Source organism: Physeter macrocephalus, chromosome 8 (assembly GCF_002837175.3).
Source record: "Physeter macrocephalus isolate SW-GA chromosome 8, ASM283717v5, whole genome shotgun sequence".
Taxonomy (NCBI): domain Eukaryota; kingdom Metazoa; phylum Chordata; class Mammalia; order Artiodactyla; family Physeteridae; genus Physeter; species Physeter macrocephalus.
In genome coordinates this window covers 93,654,444-93,677,705 of record NC_041221.1, presented here as the reverse complement: position 1 = coordinate 93,677,705, position 23,262 = coordinate 93,654,444, and the positions used below count along the sequence as shown (strand labels likewise).

Genomic DNA, 23,262 nt, shown 5'->3' with positions numbered 1-23,262 from the left:
CAGACAAGTCTCTTGGAACAGGAACAAGTAGTACACAGATTCATAGAGCCCGAATTTTGTTGAGGGGCTCAAAGGGGCAGAACTTCAAACTGGTGAAACATCCCTGGCCTTTGTACAAGTTGTTTCTCCATCAACATTATATATTCTCTGGGGCTTCCCTGGTGGCGCAGTGGTTGGGAGTCTGCCTGCCGATGCAGGGAACGCGGGTTTGTGCCCCGGTCCAGGAAGATCCCACATGCCGCGGAGCGGCTGGTCCCGTGAGCCATGGCCGCTGGGCCTGCGTGTCTGGAGCCTGTGCTCCACAACGGGAGAGGCCACGGCAGTGAGAGGCCCGCGTACCGCAAAAAAAAAAAAAAAAACAACAAAAAAAAAAAAACATTATATATTCTCTGGAACCAAAGACCTTGCAGTGGTTGTGAGGAGCAGTGCCTTTGTGTTTTCTCTCCTATTTAAGTCTTTGCAAAAGTTTTCCTTTTCTTCTGTTACCAATCACAGGTATCTTAAAAATGCTATTAAGATAATAAAATATACTAATTCATAACAAAATTAAGCCCTTTATGGTGGTTTCTGTTTGGCTTGAAAATATGACAGGTTTAAAGGAAATACAGCTGAGACACATCATAATCCCACAATATTTGCATTTTACCACTAACAGATCTGTGTGTCAGTAAATATAATTACCCAGGTCGACTGGAGTACATTATTTAGAAACTGGTGTACTTTCTTCCTCCTGAAACACTGTCTATGGTTTCTGTATAGTTTATCCATAATATATCACAGTCTTATGATTTTAGGGTATAAAGGTGAGGGTGAAGTAGGCAGTATCCTCATCTTATTGCTAAGTAAACCAGGGTCCACTGATTAAATTGCAGATTCAGAACAAAAAAAACAGAATTTCTGATCACAGGCCATGTTATTTCTCTTTATTTTTTTCTATTAGACTAAACTTTTTGAAACATTTGCTTTGTGAACATTTGAATTCCGTAATGAAACACATAATTTGATTTAATAATTAGAAATCCAACACATAACTCCTTAGAATGAACATAAGCTAGGGGGGAAACAAGAGTGGAAATATCCATTTAAAAAAAGATTACAAAAGATAGAAATACAAAAAACAATTAAGTTGGGGACCTCACGTGGGCATTTCAAAGGCCAATACACTATAAGTAATAGATTTGGTAGCAATCATTTCAGGCCTGTACTCTCAAAGTAGGTCAGCAATCTTTAGTTGGGCAAATGAAAATATCAAAGCGTAAGTTACTTTGACTGTACTTCAGTCACACTATTCCTTAACTCCCTTTTTCTTTTAAAAGAAATAAATGTCTTTAACACATACTGTGAGTTAAAATTTATAAGAAACTACTAAACTGTTTTTCAAAGTAATCCTGTCTTTTTACGTTCCCACCAGTAAGGTAAGAGAGTTTGGGTTGCTCTATACTTCACCAACACTTGTAATTGTCTTTTTGCTTTTATTCATTCTTAGGAGTATGTGCTATTATCTCACTGTGACTTTAATTTACAATTCCTTGGTGATTAATGACATCAAACACCTCTTCATGTTCTTAACAGTCATTTGAAAAAAATTCTTTTGTAAAATATCTGTTCAGAACTTTTCTTCATTTATTAATTGGATTATTTGTCTTACTGAGTTGTAAAGAGTCCTTTATATATTCTTGATACAAATTATTTGTCAAGATAATGTATTAAAAATTTTTTCTCCGCAGTCTCTTGCTTACTTTTTCATTCCCTTAACAAGGTCTTTTGATAGGGAGAAGCTTGCAATTTTGATGAGTCCAACTTCACAGTTTTCTTTATAGTAGTGCTTTTTTGTGTCCTAAGAACTATTTGCTTATCTAAAGAGTGCCAAGATTTCTCCTGTGTTTTCTTCTGGGAATTTTTTAGTTCTAGTTTTTAATATTTAATTCTATGATTAATTTCAAGTTGTTGCTTTTTTGTGTGGTGTAAGTGTTGAAATTCATACTTTTTCATGCAAACATGCAATCTTTCCCAGCATCCTTTTTAGAAATCACTGTTCTTTCCCAGTTGAATTACTTCAGTGTTTTTGTCAGAAATCAAATGAACAATTGATCAAATGCATATCTAATTGTGGATACTCTATTCTAACACTTGGAACTACATGACTATATTATTTTTTGCTTTCTGCTTGTCCCACCTTTATTCCTTTTAACCTTTATTTTGGTCTTCTTTGGATTAACTGAGTATTTTTCAATATTACATTTTATCTTTGCTAATGGCTTATTAGATATAACTATTTATTTTAGTAGTTGTTCCAGGGTTTACATCTTGTGATGAGTATCTTTAACTCATCACAGTTTACTTTTTTACTATTATACTACTTTTACATCTAATCTAAGAACCTTATACAAGTATATTTCTATTTACTGTCTCCTGTTCTTTATGCTAGTGTTGTCGTGTAATTTCTACTAATGTTATAAACCCCACAATCTATTGGTTTTTTTGTTTGTTTTAGTCAGTACAGTTTAAAGAAGCTAAAAATGAGAAGAAAGTCTTTCATATTTGTCCATCTATCTGCCATTTCTGGTACTCTTCTTTTACTTGTATAGATCTAGGTTTCTGACAGATATCATTTTCTTTCTACCTGAAGTATCAATACTTCCTTTAATATTTCATGTACTACAAATTTTCTGCCATCAATTTATTTTATTTTATTTATTTTATTTGCATGAAAAAAGGGCTTTGTCTTCATATCTGAAATATTTTTCATCAGACATAGACTTTTGGGTTCAGAGATTTTTTTTTGTCGTCTTTCGTTTTCCTTTTTCACTCAGCACTTTGAAGACATTATTCTATTTTGTGGCTTGCATTGTTTCTGATGACAAATCAGTATAGGTTTTAAAGTGTATGTTTCCTTTTATATAATGTGTCTTCTTTTTGTTGTTCATTTTAAGATTTTTCTCTTTATCACTACTTTGCAGCAATTTTATTATGATGTGCTTTGTTTTTGTTTCCTTTGTATTTATTCTTCTTGGGGTTTGTTGAGCTTTTATATCTGATGATGTTTAGTTTTTATCATATCTGTAAATTTTTCAGCCATTCTCTCTTGGGATAGTTTATCTTTTGTCCCCCCTACCACCACTTTTTTCTGGGATTCTTATTATTAGACCTCTTGGTATTATCCCACATATCACTGAAGCTGTGTTCTTTGATTTTGCTCTTGTTCTTGTTTGGTTTTTTTTTTTTTGCCTTCTTTCTCTCTGTGGTTTGGTTTGGACACTTTATATTGTACCTTCAAATTCAAGGATCTTTTCTTCTGCAGTGTATAACTGCTATTAAGATTACCCAGTGAATTTTTTTATTCCAGATATTTTTAATTTCTAGCAATTCCATTTAGTTCCTTTTTATATTTTGTATATCTCTCCTCATTTTAAAATCCTTGCACATATGTATGAAGTCTGTTTTAATTTAAACCCTTGTTTGCTCACTCCATCATTTCTATCATTTTTGAATGTATTTCTATTGGGTGATTTTTCTCCTGATTATGGATCACAGCTTTTTTCTTTTTCTTTTTGTTTTTTTATGTTATGGAAAAAATGCCAGATGTTATGAATGTTACATTGTTAAGTGTCTAGATTTTGTTTTTGTCCTTTACAGATTTTGTTTTCACTAACAGTTGTGTACTTACAGATTTTCTAATGTTGAAATGGCCTTGCATATCTTGGATAAATCCCACTTGGTCATGGTGTATAATTCTTTTTATGCATCGTTAAGTTCAATTTGCTAATATTTTGTTTAGGATTTTTGTATCTATGTTCATGAGATATATTGAGCTGTAGCTTTCTTTTTTGGTAATGTCTTTGTCTCATTGGTATTCAGGTAATGCTGGCTTCAAAATGAGTTAGGAAGTAGTCCCTCTGTTTCTGTGTTCTGAAAGAGATTGAAAGGAATTGGTATAATTTCTTTTTTTAAATGTTTGGTAGAATTTCACCAGTGAACCCATCTGGGCCTGGTGCTTTCTGTTTTGGAAGATTATTAATTATTGATTATATTTCTTTTCTGGATATAGGCCTATTCAGATTGTATATTTCTTTTTTTGTGTGAATTTTGGCAGATTGTATCTTTCAGGGAATTAGTTCATTTCATTTAGATTATCAAATTTTGGGAGCATAGAGTAGTTCATAGTATGCCTTTACTATCCTTTTAATGTCCATGGGATCTGTAGTGATGTTCCTTCTTTTATTTCTGATATTAATAGTTTGCATGCTCTCTCTTTTTTTCTTAGGTAGCCTGACTAGAGGCTTATTGATTTTATTGATCTTTTCAAAGAACCAGCTTTTAGTTTTGATTTTCTCTATTGATTTCCTCTTTTCTGGTTCATGATTTCTACACTAATTCTTATTATTTCTTTTCTTCTGCTTAGCTTGGGTTTAATTTGCTCTTCTTTTTCTAATTTCCTAAGGTGAAAACTCTGACTCTTGATTTTAGATCTTTCTTCTTTTCTAGTATATGCATTCTGTGCTCTAAATTTCCCTCTAAGCATTTTCACTACATCTGACAAATTTTACGTTGTGTTTTTATCTTCATTTGGTTCAAAGTATTTTACAGTTTCTCTTGAGATTTCTACTTTTACCCATGTGTTATCTAAAAGTATGTTGTTCAATATCCACCTGTTTCAGAATTTTCCAGTTACCTTTTTGTTATTGATTTCTAGTGTAATTCCATTGTGGTCTGAGAGCAAACATGGTATACTCTATATTTTTAAAAAATTTGTAAAGGTATGTTTTATGGCCCAGAATGTGGTCTATGTTAGTGAATGTTCTATACAAGCTTGAGAAGACTGTGTATTCTGCTGTTGTTGGATGTAGTCCATAGATGTCAATTATACCCAGCTGATTGATGGTGGTATTGAGTTCAGTTATGTCCATAATGATTTTCTACTTTCTGGATATGTCCATTTCTTTTTTTTTTTTGTGGTACGCGGGCCTCTCACTGTTGTGGCCTCTCCCGTTGCGGAGCACAGGCTCCGGATGCACAGGCTCAGTGTCCATGGCTCACGGGCCCAGCCGCTCCGCGGCATGTGGGATCTTCCTAGACCGGGGCACGAACCCGTGTCCCCTGCATCGGCAGGCGGACTCCCAACCACTGCACCACCAGGGAAGCCCCTGTCCATTTCTGATAGAGGGTGCTAAAGTCTCCAACAATGATAGCACATTCATCTAGTTTTCCTTGTAATTCTATCAGTTTTTGCCTCACATAGTTTGACACTGTGTTGTCAGGTGCATACACATTAAGGATTGGTATGACTTCTTGGAGAACTGACACCTTTATCATTATGTAATGTCCTCCCTTATTTCTAATAGAACTTTCCTTATTTTGAAGTATGCTTTGCCTGAAATTAATGTAACTATTCCTGCTTTCTTTTGGTTAGTGTTAGCACGGTATATTTTTATCCATCTATTTGCTTTTAATCTATATGTGTCTTCATATCTAAAGTTGACTTCTTATAGACAACATATAGTTGGGTCTTGGTTTTTGGTCCCCACTGATCAATCTCTGTCTTTTAATTGATGTTCAAAGTGATTATTTATATAGTTGGATTAATATCTACCATATTTGTTACTGTTTTCTATTTGTTGCCCTTGTTCTTTGTTCTTGTTTTTATCTTTCACTATTTTGTTCTGCCTTTGTTGCTTTTAACTGAACATTTTATATGATTCTATTTTTGCACTTTTTGTAGCATATCAGTTATACTTCTTTTTTAACTTTTTTAATGGTTGCCCTAGAGTTTGCAGTATATATAGAAAGACAGAGTTTGCAACTAAGTCCACTTTCAAGTAACACTATACCATTTCACAGATTGTGTGAGTACATTATACTAACAAAATAATCCTAATTTCTCCCTCCCATCCATGTATCATTTCTGTCATTCATTTCACTATACATAAGCATATATAAGAATGCTATATACATAAGCACACATAATTAAACACATTGCTGGTATTATTATTTTGAACAGACTGTTTTCTGTTAGATTAGTTATGAATAAGAAAAATAAAAGGTTATATTTTACCTTCGCTTATTCCTCTTCAATGTTCTTCCTTACTTTATGTAGATTTCAGTTTCTGACCTATATTGTTTTCCTTCTACCTAAAGAATTTCTTTTAACATTTCTTGCAAGTCATGTTGACCAGCAGCAAATTTCTTCAGTTTTTGTTTGTCTTGAGTAAGTCATTATTTCTCTTTCACTTTTGAAGGATAGTCTTGCAGGGTGCAGAATTCTAGGTTGATTTTTTTTTTTTCTCTCAACACTTTAAATATTTCACTCTACTGTCTTCTTGCTTGTATGGTTTCTAAGAAGTTAAATGTAATTCTTATCTTTCCTCCTCTATAGGTAAGGTGTTTCTATGTTCTGGCTTCTTTCAGGACTTTATCTTTGATTTTCTGTAATTTGAAAATGATATGCCTAGGTATAGTTATTTTTGGTTGTTGTTCATTCTTTGTTTGTTTTTTAGCATTTATTCTGCTTGGTGTTCTCTGGACTTCCTGGATCTGTAGTTCGGTGTTTGACATTAATTTAGGGAAAATGCTCAGTTATTATTGTTTCACTATTTCTTCTGTCCCTTCTATCTTCTCCTTGTATTCCCTTTACAAGTACGTTACACCTTTATAGTTGTCCCATACTCCTTGGATATTCTCTTCTGGTTGTCGGATTTGTTTTTCTTCAGTCTTTGTTCTCTTTGCTTTTCAGTTTTAGAAGTTTCTACTGAGACATCCTCAAGCTCAGAGATTCTTTCCTCAGCCATGCGCCTTCTACTAATAAGCCCAGAAAAGGCATTCTTCATTTGTTACAGTGTTTTTGATTGCTAGTGTTTCTTTCTGTTTCTTTCTCAGTATCCATCTCTCTACTTACATTGCCCATTTGTTCTTGCATGCTATCTACTTTATTCATCAGAGTCCTTTACATATTAATCACAGCTGTTTTAAACTCCCAGTCTGATAATTCTAACATCTTTGCCATGTCTGTTTCTGATGCTCGCTCTGTCTTTTCAAATTGTATTTTTTGACTTTTAGTTTGTCTTATAATTTTTGTCTGGAAAGCTGGACATGATGTTCTGAGTAAAAAGAACTGCTGTAAATAGGCCTTTACTAAGTGGTGGAGAGGTGTAAAGGAGGGGAAGCATTTTATAAGTCTATGTTTAGATCTCAGTCTTTTAGTGAGCCTATGCCTCTGTGGTGTACGTAACAAGCATTTCAGTTTTCTTCTTACCCCTTCCTTAGGTCTCAGAGTATGGTTAGAGTGGGCTGGAGCTGAGTATTTCTCCTGTCCTAGAACAGTTAGGCTCTGAGAATATGCCTGGTGAGTTAGGCTCTCTTTTAGTAGTTTCTCCTAAGGGCAGGCCTTAAGAAAAACGGTGTGCTGGCATATTTCCAGATGTTTCTTTTTCCCTCCTCTTGCTGGAAGCACTAGAGGATTTTTCTCTGATATCTGCTGTGGAAACCTAGTCAAGTTCCTGGAGGTAAAACTCACAAGAGTGTAACAGCTCCCCCATGAGAGGATCTCCCTAGAGTTTTAACTCTCAGACTTGTCTACACTGAGCCTCCAGCAATTGATCTGTTACAGCTGAGATTTTCCTACATTGGTTCTGGTTCCCAGGATAGTTTCTGCTTGTGAGTCTCTACTCCAGTAAGCTGTGCCTTGCTGTATTTGCCTGTCTGTCTCTCCAGTCTGGGGGACTGTGGTTTGCCTTGTGTCCTCACCTCTTTTACAGATCCAGGAAGAGTTGTTGATTTTTTTTTTAATCTGTTCAGTTTTTTACTTGCTGTTAGAATAAAGTAGAAACATCCAAGCTCATTGTATGCAGAGCCAGAAACCAGAATACCCTGTCACTTTCTTTTCTCTGTTCTCTGTTCTCCATTTCTTCTTTTGTATCTCTACCATAGGCATCTGTGGATATTGATTAATCTTCCCTTTAGTAGTATCTAGTGCTCAAGATGTTTCAGAATCCTGCATCAAGAGAACACTGGGCACTGCAACACTGTACAATTGTAATTTTTCCAGAAAACTCTTATCTTAGGTAATAATAATAATAGCAAATACTTACATAGTGCCTACTATATGGTAGTTACTTTACACAAATTAATTCATGTAATTTTAAAATAATTCTTTGAGATAAGTCTATTATTTTATCATTTTCAATTCCTTGATTTTATTTTAAAAGGAATAAACATACCCTTTTAACAAAAGGAAATAGAGGAATTCCTGGCTTTCTAGAATTTTTAGATATCTGAGATGCATTTAATCCATGACTCCAAAGAGTTCAACCCAAATGAATGTTAATTACTGATACAGGAAGAAGGCTTCTTTATGTCCTTCAATGAATTAAAGTCTTGAAACATCATTAAAAAGACAGACAGCTACACCGTCCACCATTCACATAAAGAGCAACAAGTTTACCTAACTGATGATTATGTCATGCTAAAAAGTATAACTCTCAACATTTGATATCACCAAGATCCTCTTCACCATGGTGTTTTTTTTTTTAATTGAGGTATAGTTGATGTACAATATTATACAACGTTCAGGTGTACAACATAGTGAGTCACAGTTTTTAAAGGTTATAGTCCATTTATGTTTATTATAAAATATTGGCTATATTCCCTGTGTTGTACAATATATCCTTGTACCTTATTTATCTTATACATAGTAGTCTGTACTTCTTTGGGCATCCTTGTCTCGTTCCTGATCTTAGAGAAAGTGCTTTCAGCTTTTCATCGTTGAGTATGATGTTAGCTGTAGGTTTGTCATACATGGTTTTTATTATGTTGAGGTATGTTCCCTCTATGCCTGCTTTCTGGAGAGTTTTTATCATAAATGGATGTTGAATTTTATCAAAAGCTTTTTCTGCATCTTTTAAGATGATCATATGGTTTTTATTCTTTGATTTATTAATGTGGTGTATCTTTACAGATCCAGGAAGAGTTGTTGATTTTTTTTTTAATCTGTTCAGTTTTTTACTTGCTGTTAGAATAAAGTAGAAACATCCAAGCTCATTGTATGCAGAGCCAGAAACCAGAATACCCTGTCACTTTCTTTTCTCTGTTCTCTGTTCTCCATTTCTTCTTTTGTATCTCTACCATAGGCATCTGTGGATATTGATTAATCTTCCCTTTAGTAGTATCTAGTGCTCAAGATGTTTCAGAATCCTGCATCAAGAGAACACTGGGCACTGCAACACTGTACAATTGTAATTTTTCCAGAAAACTCTTATCTTAGGTAATAATAATAATAGCAAATACTTACATAGTGCCTACTATATGGTAGTTACTTTACACAAATTAATTCATGTAATTTTAAAATAATTCTTTGAGATAAGTCTATTATTTTATCATTTTCAATTCCTTGATTTTATTTTAAAAGGAATAAACATACCCTTTTAACAAAAGGAAATAGAGGAATTCCTGGCTTTCTAGAATTTTTAGATATCTGAGATGCATTTAATCCATGACTCCAAAGAGTTCAACCCAAATGAATGTTAATTACTGATACAGGAAGAAGGCTTCTTTATGTCCTTCAATGAATTAAAGTCTTGAAACATCATTAAAAAGACAGACAGCTACACCGTCCACCATTCACATAAAGAGCAACAAGTTTACCTAACTGATGATTATGTCATGCTAAAAAGTATAACTCTCAACATTTGATATCACCAAGATCCTCTTCACCATGGTGTTTTTTTTTTTAATTGAGGTATAGTTGATGTACAATATTATACAACGTTCAGGTGTACAACATAGTGAGTCACAGTTTTTAAAGGTTATAGTCCATTTATGTTTATTATAAAATATTGGCTATATTCCCTGTGTTGTACAATATATCCTTGTACCTTATTTATCTTATACATAGTAGTCTGTACTTCTTTGGGCATCCTTGTCTCGTTCCTGATCTTAGAGAAAGTGCTTTCAGCTTTTCATCGTTGAGTATGATGTTAGCTGTAGGTTTGTCATACATGGTTTTTATTATGTTGAGGTATGTTCCCTCTATGCCTGCTTTCTGGAGAGTTTTTATCATAAATGGATGTTGAATTTTATCAAAAGCTTTTTCTGCATCTTTTAAGATGATCATATGGTTTTTATTCTTTGATTTATTAATGTGGTGTATCACATTGATTGATTTGCAGATATTGAAAAATCCTTGCATCCCTGGGATAAATCTCACTTGATATGGTATATGATCCTTTTAATGTATTGTTGGATTCAGTTTGCTGACATTTTCTTCAGGGTTTTTGCATCTATGTCCATCAGTGATATTGGCCTGTAATTTTCTCTTTTGTGATATCTTTGTCTAGTTTTGGTATCACGGTGATGCTGGCCTTGTAGAATGAGTTTGGAAGTTTTCCCTCCTCTATAATTTTTTGGAATAGTTTGAGAAGGATAGATATTTGGTAGAATTCACCTGTGAAGCCATCTGTTCCTGGACTTTTGTTTGTTGGGAGTTTTTTAAAATTACTGATTCAATATCATTACAATATCATTACATTATTGGTCTGTTCATATTTTCTGTTTCTTCCTGGTTCAGTCTTGGGATATTGTACATATCTAGTAATTTGTCCATTTCTTCTAGGTTGTCCATTTTATTGGCGTATAGTTGTAGTCTCTTACGATCTTTTGTATTTCTGTGGTGTCAGACATAACTTCTTTTTCATTTCTGATTTTATTGATTTGGACCCTCTCTCCTTTTTTCTTGATGAGTCTGGCTAAAGGTTTGTCAATTTCGTTTATATTTTCAAAGAACCAGCTCTTAGTTTCAGCACAATGGTGGTTTTAACAATGGGTTGTCATTTGAGAAATATCACCTTGAAATTTGAGGGCAAAAATAATCATATAAGTGCTTTTCTCTATTGATTCAAGTGATGGTCCCTGGACTTCCCAGTCATTTTAAAAAACAAACAAAAACTTTTATTGTATTTATCACACAAGTAATACATAATCATTGCAGGTAGTACTTATTATTAGAAAGAAGGGAAGGAAGAAAGGGAGAAAGAAAGGAGGGAGGGAGGGAGAAAAAGTAAAAGAAGAAGAAGGAAAGGAAGAGGACAATCACCTGAAATCTCATTAGTCATTGATAATCACCATTAACCTTTTAGAGTACATCTTTTAGTTCTTTTATATATGTATGTAGATATGTATTTTTTAATAAAAATAGTATCTCATACTCTTTTCTAACCTGCTCTTTTTTTTAAGGGTGAGCTTTTTATTTTAATGTTTTTACTTTAGACTCATCCCACTTTTTTTGTTTTTTAATATCTTTACTGGAGTATAATTGCATTACAATGTTGTGTTAGTTTCTGCTGTACAACAAAGTGAATCAGCTATAAATATACATATTTTGCCATATCCCCTCCCTCTTGAGCTGCCCTCCCACCCTCCCTATCCCACCCCTCTAGGTTGTCACAAAGCATCAAGCTGATCTCCCTGTGCTATGCAACAGATTCCCACTAGCCATCCATTTTACATTTGGTAGTGTATATATGTCAGTGCTACTCTCTTATTTTGTCCCAGCTTCCCCTTCCCCCTCCTGTGTCCTCAAGTCCATTCTCTATGTGTGCATCTTTATTCCTGCCCTGCCACTAGGTTCATCGGTACCTTTTTTTTTAGATTCCATATATGTGTGTTAACATATGGTATTTTATTTTCTCTTTCTGACTTAGTTCACTCTGTATGACAGACTCTAGGTCTATCCACCTCATTAAAAATAACTCAATTTTGTTCCTTTTTATGGCTGAGTAATATTCCATTGTATATATATGCCACATCTTCTTTATCCATTCATTTGTTAATGGACATTTAGGTTACTTCCATATCCTGGCTATTGTAAGTAGTGCTGCAATGAACATTGGGTACCTGTGTATTTTTGAATTATGGTTTTCTCACAGTATATGCCCAGTAGTAGGATTGCTGGGTCGTGTGGTAGTTCTATTTTTAGTTTTTTAAGGAACCTCCATACTGTTCTCCATAGTGGCTGTATCAATTTATATTCCCACAAACAGTGCAGGAGGGGTCCCTTTTCTCCACACCCTCTCCAGCATTTATTGTTTCTAGATTTGTTGATGATGGCCATTCTGACTGGTGTGAGGTGATATCTCATTGTTAACCTGCTTTTTTTTTTTTTTAACTAATCAATAAATGGCTTTGCTGTGAAGATGGATATACCTAAGCTAATTAAACAAATCCCCAGTTACTGGACATTTGGATTATTTCCCAATTTTTCTTTATGTTATTTATATCATCATAATTAATTTCTTAGGATAGATTTCCAGAGAAGGAATAAATGTGTTAAAAGGTAAGTAAAGTGTTAAAGCTTTTACTATTATTGTCAAGTTGTCATCTAAGAAGGTCATACAATTTATATATCCACCAGTAGAGTCCCCAAAGTACCAGCAAATGCTGTTATTCACTGTTATTTTAACTACCATTCCCTTTATTACCAAGCAGTAACTTTTTTTTTCAAATGTCTATGGACTGTTTATCAATTACATGATTTCTAGGCTAAAAGCAGCTTTCAACTAGATTATTGAGAAGCTGAATTCCCAACTGAACAGGGCACAGAATATTTCCAGATTCTGCTAACTGTAATATGCTGTCTGATTTTTAAGTCTCAACGTGCATGGAGTCTGAGGCAGAGGTCATCCGATGCCTGAGACTGGCACTGACTGACGCCGTCAAGGACATTGTGCAGCAGATAATATCTGTGCTGAGCTCTTGGAGAAACTGTGAGACAAACCTAAACAAGCACAGTGTTCTTGAATGTCTGCGTGAGAGCATTCCAAAAGAATGGAATTATACTCCAAAAGAAACCAAAAGGAAAGAATCAAGCAAAGGTACATTTGTTTTTCTTTAAGAACACATCCCTGAAGAAGCACATTTTCTAGGTTATGAGAACAAGTAAAATTCTAAAAATTATAAAATGTGTAAACTGCATTAGTCTCCTTTCCACCATGTATATTTTGGATTCCTAATTTTTGTTACTGTGAGCCATATGATCAAAAAAAAAAAAACCTAGAAATGAAAATGACTCAAATGGTTATCTTCTTTATTTAACTACCAGTTCAAAATTTTTCGTGATATTTTGTGTTCATGTTAGTATTCACAGATTAGTCACATGAGTTTGACTAATTTCCCTTAAATCTATTGAGTAATCTAAAATTCATCCTCTCAGGAAGATTGCTCTGATATTCAGTTTAATTATTCTTTTTTTGAAGTTTTTCCTCTACAACTACCAATTATTACTTTCTTTCCTCTTGTTAATACACCTACATATGTAGCTTTTAGGTCAAAAATAGCACCCCATTTAGTAGCTACACATATTTTTCTGACAGAGTATTTTTCCCCCAATATCTATGGTTCTGGATTCAGTGCATTGTTCCTCTTCAGGGCAATGCATCTATCAAGTGTATTTAAGGATTATCAGTTACCTGTATTATTCATTTACTTTATTAATCAAGTCCTTTCTTCTTAAATGGTTTCTTCCTACCTAGATGTTTCTACTTTTCAAGAATTTCACAAGATTCCTTTGAATGTATCCTATCTGTTTGTGTTCATGAATCTTCTTTAGGATTTTTAAAATAAAACTTTTCCCTTTTATTTTCATCTTTAAAGATGAATTTTTTTTCACTCACTGTAAGGAAACTTTCAACAGTAAAATATTCCAGCTGAACCTGCTAAAGTCAATTGAGGAAACTAGCCTTTCTTTCATTCTTCTCCATGGAGATCCTAAATAATGTGGCTGTTATCCAGCAACCTTATATACAGACTCAAATCAATTATCCATCAGTGACCTTTCATAGTAATGCTTTAATTCTGTCCAAGCCCTATTAAACTGCCTTTGAATCTAGTAAAGCCATTTAATTGAAATTGGAAAATGTCAGATTTTCATTACTTAAGTTCTTCCTCACCTGAGTTGTTGCCACCTCTCCTTTCTAGCTTTGAGATATTTCATAGATTTTGAGCAATACAGGAAGCATGATCTATAGTTTATGTATCATGTCATATGAGTAGCACTGTTTTGCTTGCAGCTTTCAAGTTGGTCTATTCATGAACAATTTTTTTTTTTTCCTACAAGCATTTTGGAGCTCTTCCATAACGTTTCAAAGAGCCTCTGGTTCCAAAAAATGCTTACTTTGTAGATACCAGTTCTTGTGGTTTTCCTTACTAAATAATATTTTTTCATAAAATTATCACTAAGAGTAGAAGTACAACACTTAGACAGCCATGAAGGAGTGCCAGATCACATAAATATATAAAAGAAAGTGGTGGACGAAAGTGACCTTATAAAGCATTTTGTGCATTCCAGGTGGATGTGACAATAGGAGAATTCCATTGTTCTTCATTCCTATCCTCTTTTAAACTGACAGTGCTCAACCTTTATTTTCACTACAGTGTATAAGATAGATAATATGTACATGTCAGACACTAAGTCACTTATTCATTCAATAGATACCTATTAAGTCAGTTACTACTACATACCAGGTACTGGGGTTGGTCCAGGGACAAACTGTAAATAAGATATCCCCTCTTGGTGCTTGAAGACTAGTATAAATGTTTACAAATGGGTGCAAACACCTCAGCAGTTGTACAAGACAATTCTCTGGTGTGTGAGAAGAAAGAAAGCAAAACTACTGAAACTTCGTATGGGGTGTCACTGGAACTCTCCCTTGGTCTGTGAGTGAGCCAGTCGTGTGTTGGGGACAATATTGTTGGGAAAGGCATGAACAGGGTAACCTTACTCCTTCATTAGCTTTCAGTGTTCAGTAATCAATTAAGGTTGTCCTTTGTATTTTAGAATTTAGTTTTAACAAAATTAATCCTCACAAAATACACAAGTGGCTTTAACATATTCCTGTAAATCAACAAATCAACTGCGGTTTAAAACTATTACTGGGAATCCAAGGGAGAGCAAACAATGACAAAGTTAAAAAGCTCACACTTAGGAATATTTCTAATGTGAGCTGTTTCTCAGCCATATTATAAGGTAGAACATCAGTCTTATCAGATTTGGCCAAAAATAAAATAAAATGATAAAAATGGGAAATGTGTGGGAAAACCATTTGAAACATGGCTTCCCATACATTGTTGTTAAACACGAATCCCTCCTAAATGAGTATTGTGCCTTGAGATAGTTAGAGATATCTAGCTAGAGGTAGTTTGAAGTCATCTTGATTAGCCAAAGATTTCAAGATTAAGCATCCAAAACATGAAGCTAAACCTCAGTAATCATTTTCAGCAATGTTTTAAGTCAATTGATATTTAATTCAGTACTTTGCACAATTCATCTAAATAATGAAGTGTTTAGAGGCCTTTTTTTTTTTTGAGGATTCTAACTTAATAAAAGACAAATAGTCACTAGCTTAAAGAAAAAATTGCCCTTCCTGACACAGTGAAAATAACGGAACGTTGAAAACACTATGGTGACAAACTAAAATGTATTTCTTTATTTTTTGTCAGCAAATACATAGAAAGCACTGAAGATTTGAAGAAATAAATAGTACGATAAATTATACATTGTAAGAGATTTACCAAAGAACTGAATGGAAGTTCAGATGTTTCTGATATAACTCAGCTTAGGTATTTGCTCCCGAAGCAGATACACAAAGAATTCGCTCCCTAAGAGCAAATACACAACTGGTGTTTTGTTTCTTCGACAGCAATTAAAGGAAAGATATACCAGAAAATATATTTTCTTACCAGTAAATAACTTTTAAAATAAAACGAATACTTTATGGGGAAACTCTGGAATAATTGTTTTAACTAAAACAATGGATTCTGGAGAGGAAACAGAGGTAACACCACAAGGAAAATGTATTCAAGGCACCATTCACATGTGGATTGTTGAGAAAGAAACTGATGGCAGAAATACACAGAGTGTTATCAGAAGTCCTTGAGATATTTTATTTTATAAAAACCAGAAATATTTGTTTTATAAAAACCAGTATCACCCGTAAAAATGTCATAGCTGCACACTTAAGAACTTAGAATTTTTTAACATGGTTCAAATATTCCAAATAAGAGTTTTGGTTATTTTTGAACACTTCTTAAAAATATGAAAATGAAATATTTTTCAATTTATTTGCAAGAACAACTGATTAACATAATGATGAATATTTATTATTCAAATTTCAACAACCACCTTTGCGTATTTGGTGGTTGAGATTGAAAAATGAGTGCCATGATTTCACAAATTCCATGTGGGTCTACGTATATAGTCCATGTCATGGCTTTTTCACCTATGACATCCATTAAAACCAAGTATTGAAACAAACTAAATTTATAACCTGACATTTGAATCAGTGTATCATGAACTGTTAAAGCCCAGATTTTTAAAATAATAAAGCATATTAAATCACATTATCCTCACTCAATAATGTATTATTGACATTTTATACCACTAATAAAAAACATTTTTAAAGTTAATTTTAATACATTATTTGTCTTTACCTATTTCATTGTAAATTTCCTTTCTGCATGTTTTATAATCACCCAAATATATTATTACAATTAGTAGTCCATGCATAGGAAAGAAGAAATGATAAATACATAAATATACCTCTCACATTGCATTCATTCTGAGACATACATTTTTTCATACTTTATCAGCTCTGAAATTGGGATGGCTCTTACAATATATTATATATATGTGAGTTAGAAGTCAACTTATTTAAATAAAGACAGAAAAATGAGTGTGTGGCATTTTTAAAAGATCCTTCCCTGGTGTGTTGTTAACATCACCATAGACTCAGAGACCCTGTGATTAGTAGAATGGATTTGTCATCAGCCTAAAGGTTCTGAATGGAATTTGCCTTAAGCTTTAATAAAGTAGGTAGGGATTTGAGTACCTGCAATTCTCAGATTTTATAAATATCAGTAGAAGTACAGTTGTGAAGAGAATTGCTAATCTTCACCTGGTATCTGCTTATATTATTGTCAAATGTTTACTCACTATGTGCAGTTAAGGCCTCTTTAGGATAAACAGAATATAAGATATAATCTTCTAAGTCAAATACCTGACAGCAGATTAGGGAATATGAGACACAAACACATAAAAACAATAAAACATTTAAGATACTTTAAGAACACTGAGAAGAGTGGTTTTTTAATTTGCTTTATCTATATTTTAAGCCTCATCTAAACATATTTATTTGAATAAAAAGGAAACATTTACTGAGGAACTATTTTTTACCAAGTATTGAACTAGGTGCTTTCATATTTATTATTTTATTTAATACAAAGTCTTATGAGATCATTCAAATATATTTTGGACCCAATTTTTACAAATGTATAAAGACTAATCCAGTTAATTTTTTTTTTTGACGCGCAGGCTCAGCGGCCATGGCTCACGGGCCCAGCCGCTCCGCGGCCATGGCTCACGGGCCCAGCCGCTCCGCGGCATGTGGGATCTTCCCGGACCGGGGCACGAACCCGTGTCCCCTGCATGGGCAGGCGGACTTTCAACCACTGCGCCACCAGGGAAGCCCCGATCCAGTTAATTTTGAAAATGATTCTTAAGTTATCATGAATTTCTGAGGAGTCACTAGACTAGACCTATGTTTTCCAAGAGCTTTGTACTTTTTTAGAGCAGAGTGACCTCTTTAAATGTCACAAATATCTTGAAAAGTCTTTCACAGTGTTAAATTATTTTTGTTCAGTAAAAACAGTAAAAAATGTTTTTCTGAAGAACTTAAAGCTATCCTCTTTAGACTTCTCACTCCGTTCCAATGTTCAAATTCAATTATGTACATAGTGGATTAAAACACTTGTGTCTGGCTTTGTGGGATACTCAAGGAGTGAGGAGATTTTCTTCCATGCTCTTGAGGAGCTTTTAGTCTCCTTGTAAAGACAACTCATGAATATGAGGACACGGGGAGGGGGAAGGGTAAGCTGGGACTAAGTGAGAGAGTGGCATGGGCTTATGTATACTACCAAATGCAAAATAGGTAGCTAGTGGGAAGCAGCCACGTAGTACAGAGAGATCAGCTCGGTGTTTTGTGACCACCTAGGGGGGTGGGATAGGGAGGGTGGGAGGGAGGGAGACGCAAGAGGGAGGAGATATGGGGATATATGTATATGTATAGCTGATTCACTTTGTTATAAAGCAGAAACTAACAAACCATTGTAAAGCAATTATACTCCAATAAAACTGTTAAAAAATAAAATAAAATAAAAAATAAGAATATAACATAAATAGTAATAGATGATAATACAAAAGATAGTACAACATGGCACGTTATGGACCTAATTACCAACATAGTCATTTGGGTAATATGTTCAAATAAATTCATAGGAGGCAAGGACTTTGAACCAAGAATTGAAGATTATGAGTGACCCATGAAAAGGAAGGGCATCCTATGTGAGAATAATGAGATATTCAGAAGGTTAAAAGCAAAGAGGATAAAATAAAGGTTCATAGAAACTGGCCGAGAGTGGACTGTGGAGTGTTTTGTCAGCAACTCTGCAGACTGATCTCGTAACAGTGGGAAACAGCTAAAAGAATTGTAGCAGAGAAATTAGGTAATCTGGCTTTACAGCTGGGCATGGTCTGGAGCAGGGAGATGAGAGTCCTACAATAGTCCAGATACCACTTGTGAGGGAGGACTTGAATAGGTAGTAGCCATGGTCACAGTGAGGCAAAATTGGGTGTCAGATGAGGGAGTAGGAAGATTTATCAGTGCAGGTGTGGTATGAAGGATCAACAGGAATGTTTACAAGATTGAAAAGGAAGGAAGGACAGAAGAAAAGAAGGAAAGAAGAGAGGATGGGAGGGAGGGTCAGGAGGGCCAAGGCAGTTTGGGAGGAAAACAATGAATTTGGTTTTAGCTATGGTTTGAGTTAATGATGACTAGGACAGAGAAGTGGAATGCCCTTCGGGGAGCCGAAGTCGTAGGACTGTTACCCTGGAGAAAGGCCAAGACTGAAGATTCTAGAATCATCTAGAAGAGTGGTTTTCAACTAGGAAGATGGGGACATTTGGCAATGCTTTAGAGACATTTTTGTTTGTCGCAACTGATGAGGATGCCACTGGCATCTAGTGAGTGTAGGACAGAGATGCCACTAAAACATCCTACAATGCACAGGTCGGCTCCTTACAATAAAGAATTCTCCAGCCCCAAATGTCAATAGTGCCAAAGTTGAGAAACCCTGATCTAGAGAGGGAGGATCAGTAAATCCTTCAGAGAAGTAACACCAAGTAAGGGAGAGTAGAATCTTCAGTCAACAGGCCAAGGACTTAGCAAATACATTTAAGAGGTGTTAGTAGAAGTGGAACTAGCGTGGGACACAAAGAAGCAGAATAATAAGAGGTAAACATGAACCAGTTTGTTGACTCATTTATTCAACAAATACTTACTGAACAACTGTTATAGATGAGGTCCTAAGTGCTTGGGCTACAGGAATGCCTTCCTGGAGCTTATATTCTAGTGGATGGAGACAGATAATGAAGAAATAAAGGAGGTTATTATTAACTGATGCTAAGTGCTATAATAAAGGCAATAAAATGGGGTCTAATAATAGGGAAGGACTGGGGGCTGGCCTGAGAAGGGCATGAAGGGACTGCTTTATATGGGATGGTGGGGGGAGGCTCTCAGAGGAGGTGACATTTGGGCTAAGAACTAAAAGAAGAGGAGCCAGTCCCAACAAGAGCTGGAATGATTCTGTCATGGATTCCAGGGGAAAGGAGAAAGGCTTAAGGAAGTGCCAAAGGCCACAGAGAGGGTCCAGCAGGAGTACCTTTGCATTTACTAATTAGGAGGACATTGGGCCCTTTAAACCTGAGGTCTTAGTAGATAAAAATATAAGTAATAATTCTGAATTTTCTAATCTTCATTTGTGGGAGGAAAAATTAAGTTTGGGATTTGGGGAATTTTTGGCAGTACTACAGAGGACCCCAGTAGAGTCCTGTCGGAATATGTCAGGAACTTGCTCTTCTCAACAATTTTCTCTGCAAAAATTAGACATCCACACACAACACTCAAAGCAACACAGCGATGGAACACAAATGCTAATATTAATCATACCTTTTCTTTCTTTTCTTCCCCAGGCGTCACAAGGCTTGCCGCTCAGGCAGTATCTATTGTAATCAGCAAGTTACCTACGGTGATTGCATGTTTGCCTCCCCCAGTTAAATACTTCTTTTTTCTGTCTGAGAGAAAAATGTCAAAAAACTTTGTTGAATTAAAAAAAGCTGGCCTGCTTGTCTGGAACTTGATTGTAATTATATGTCGGATATTTGAGGATGGAAACACTGTGGAACTTTTAACAGGTGCCTCCCTTGACAGATGGAGTAAAGAGAAACTCGGTTTAATCTGTGTGTGTTTGGAAAGCATCATGGGAGAGCAGACAAGTGGCCCTAATCAAATGACCCAAAAGGTCATACGGAGCATTGAGCAGCAAAAACCCAACTGGATTGAATGCCAATTGTTGAAAGCAAGGAAACTGAGCACCGAATGGTAAAGCGATGTTTTTCTTTCACTGAATTTCATCAAATACATTCACAAAAACAAAATCACCAATAAACAACCACCACAACCAAATATTGTTGGATAGGCAGCAATGGTCATTTTGCTAGCGTCATGGGAACTTTGATGAATACAGAAAAAGATAAATATTCCATTAAAAACTGGATTGTTAATGTTCCTTGTCTTATTAGAATTTGAACCCCATTGATACACTGGAACATTATACTTGTTTAGTCACCATCTTAAGGTTTCTGATTAAAAGGGTGGTAGTTAAACCCAGGAGAATTTGGTTTCACTCCTTTTCAGTGTGCAAACAGGTATCTAGTGGATAGCCTGGAGCGTTTTGTAAATGGATTGGCCATGGAGATTAAATTAAGAAGGAATTAATGGATATAAAAGGCTCTTTATTGCTTTCTGTGTACCTGATTGTCAAAAAGGTACACATTTTTCATCTGGTAATGTAAGAATCCCAGAAGGCAACTGGGGCATATCACACTCAAGCTATAAACACACCCAGCTGTTTCTGTATGAAAATGTCAGCCTTCTCATAGGTTTGTCACCAAGAGCTAAGTGATTTGTGGTATTGCGAAGATTTTTAAGTGTCCCTGATGAATTTAAATATGTACATAGAGTCCTTCTATCTTAAAAGTAGTCTTCAGTATAGAATTGCATGATATTGATAAGGGAGTTATGGTTCATATGGTCTACAGTTCACTAAGCCAGCCCCTCCTTTTTCTACACTCTCACACACACGGTCTCCCATTCTTTGAAAATGTATTCATATTGCTAGAAGATACTATTATAACTTTCTGCCTGAAACAACTAAAAGTTGTTACTTTTAGTACATGGTAGTGGTAAAGAGCACAGGCTCTGGAATCAGATGGACAAATACAAATCCCTTGTAAGTGGGCCATCTTTTGCGAGTTATAGAATCTCTCAAAACCTCATTTTTAGTGATGATACTAAGCTCGTAGAGTTGTTTTGAAAAATTAAATAACATTTGTAAAGTTCTTAACATCGAGCTTAGAACTAGTGAACATTTGTTATTTATAAACCATTAAAATATGTTGCACTCACTGGTTAGTAGTGTGATAACAAATACTCTTTACTGGTTTATATTAGTCTGTAAGACTTTATATTAATCCAAATTAATATAAGTAGTCATGTAAGTAATGTAAGAAATGTAAGTAATCATGATTTTCCTGTTCTTGTCATACGACTCCTAGAAATTTACTTGTGAGCATCCTGTGTGTAGGAATAACAATAGCAGTCAGGAAAATGCTTAGTAACATTGACAGTGACCTTAATCTTTACATTTGCATTTGATACCAATTTACAGGCTTTAATTCAAAGACTAAAAGATTAAGGCCACGTCATTATCCATAGCAGTGGGTGTAGAAGAGAGAGAAAAAAGCAGAGTAAAAAGAGTGGATCTGATTATAAAGTTAAATTTAAGATACTGCTGAATTAGGACCCCCTCTATCAATAAGATGAGTTTAAAGTTTAAAGTAATGTCTGTAATATACCTGGGGCTACACACAGGAATCCGTAAGAAAAATGTTTCCTTAAGAGTTAATTTTTGTCTAAGTTTCTTATAAACAGCACTAACACATCTGGTTATCTCCTTTAGTAGGAAATTGTCTAGCTAATATTTGGCTGATTAGCTATCTGTTGTAACATGCATCCAAAATAAAGAATTATTGATTTTTAAAAATGTTTTATAGCCCTCAAAGATTCTGAATACATATTATGTAATTTGTAATTAGCACAGTGCTATCTATGTCTTTCTCAATTTCTCAAATAATATCAATGTACAAAAATCCAGATTTAAAGTTATTTCATTTATTTGACAAAGAGTTAAATTTACTTATTAACTCACTTTGGGTAATCTCTTATGGATTGGGGTGCTATAGGAATGTTTCATCTCGAGTTTGATTTCAAGTTGATTATCTGATATACGCATGAACTTCCATCTCTACTCATTTCTCACAAATTGATGATCATTTAGTTCATAGATCTATACCATGAGGAAAATGTATTTTAAACCATGATGTCTGTATACAGGTGGAGGGTTGCCTTTGCTTTACCATAATTTTTTTTTTCAGCTATGAGAATGTAAGCACTTAAAATAGTTCTTCTGTTAAAATAAATGAAATCTTAATTCCTCATGAAGATTATCTTGTAACTACACAATATCATTTAGCTGGATTTCTTTCACTTGCACCCAGATTTAATTTTGATTTTATGGAAACTGTGAAAATAACTGCAGTGGAAAGGTGGCAGCTGTAAGCATTGCTTGTCTTGCATGCTGCCTGAAAACATTACTATTCATTAAAATAACCTTCACTTTGTAGTAACACTCAAGCTGTAAACAGTCAACTTAGATTCTGGAGAACACACAGGCCAAAAAGTAAAGAAACGTCTGTCTTTGCAAAGTAATTTGTCGAGTTGAAGATTATTGTTTTTCATCATGGTGACCCTGACTTGGCTGGCTGGGTGCATATACAGATTAAGATTAATGCAGTTATTCCTTGGCTAAGGTCTGCCTCTTTCAGGGCACATTCTCCCTAATGACATGATTGATAGGCAGTCCCAAATCCAGAGAGGAACTCATTAATCATAGCACTGACTGAATCCAATCATTTGCTTCACCTGCACAGTGATGGACAGGAAAGGATACAATTCAGGGGCTGACACTGAGACACTCTTTTGTCAGAGGGCCTCAACTTTTTCCATGTCAGCCTCTACAAAACCTGACAAGAAATTTTGCTTGCAG

General features: G+C 34.8%; 1 protein-coding gene across 2 annotated transcripts in view; it reads left to right on the top strand.

The window, feature by feature from the left end:
* The window catches only part of KIAA0825 (KIAA0825 ortholog), a 467,916-nt gene that overhangs the window by 201,033 nt on the left and 243,621 nt on the right, over positions 1–23,262 (top strand). For both annotated transcript variants that reach the window (XM_024123740.2, XM_055086663.1), the window contains 2 exons: positions 12,636–12,860; positions 20,069–20,477. In XM_024123740.2, coding sequence (XP_023979508.1) covers positions 12,636–12,860; positions 20,069–20,477 — 634 coding nt within the window. The remainder of the gene's footprint in view (positions 1–12,635; positions 12,861–20,068; positions 20,478–23,262) is intronic.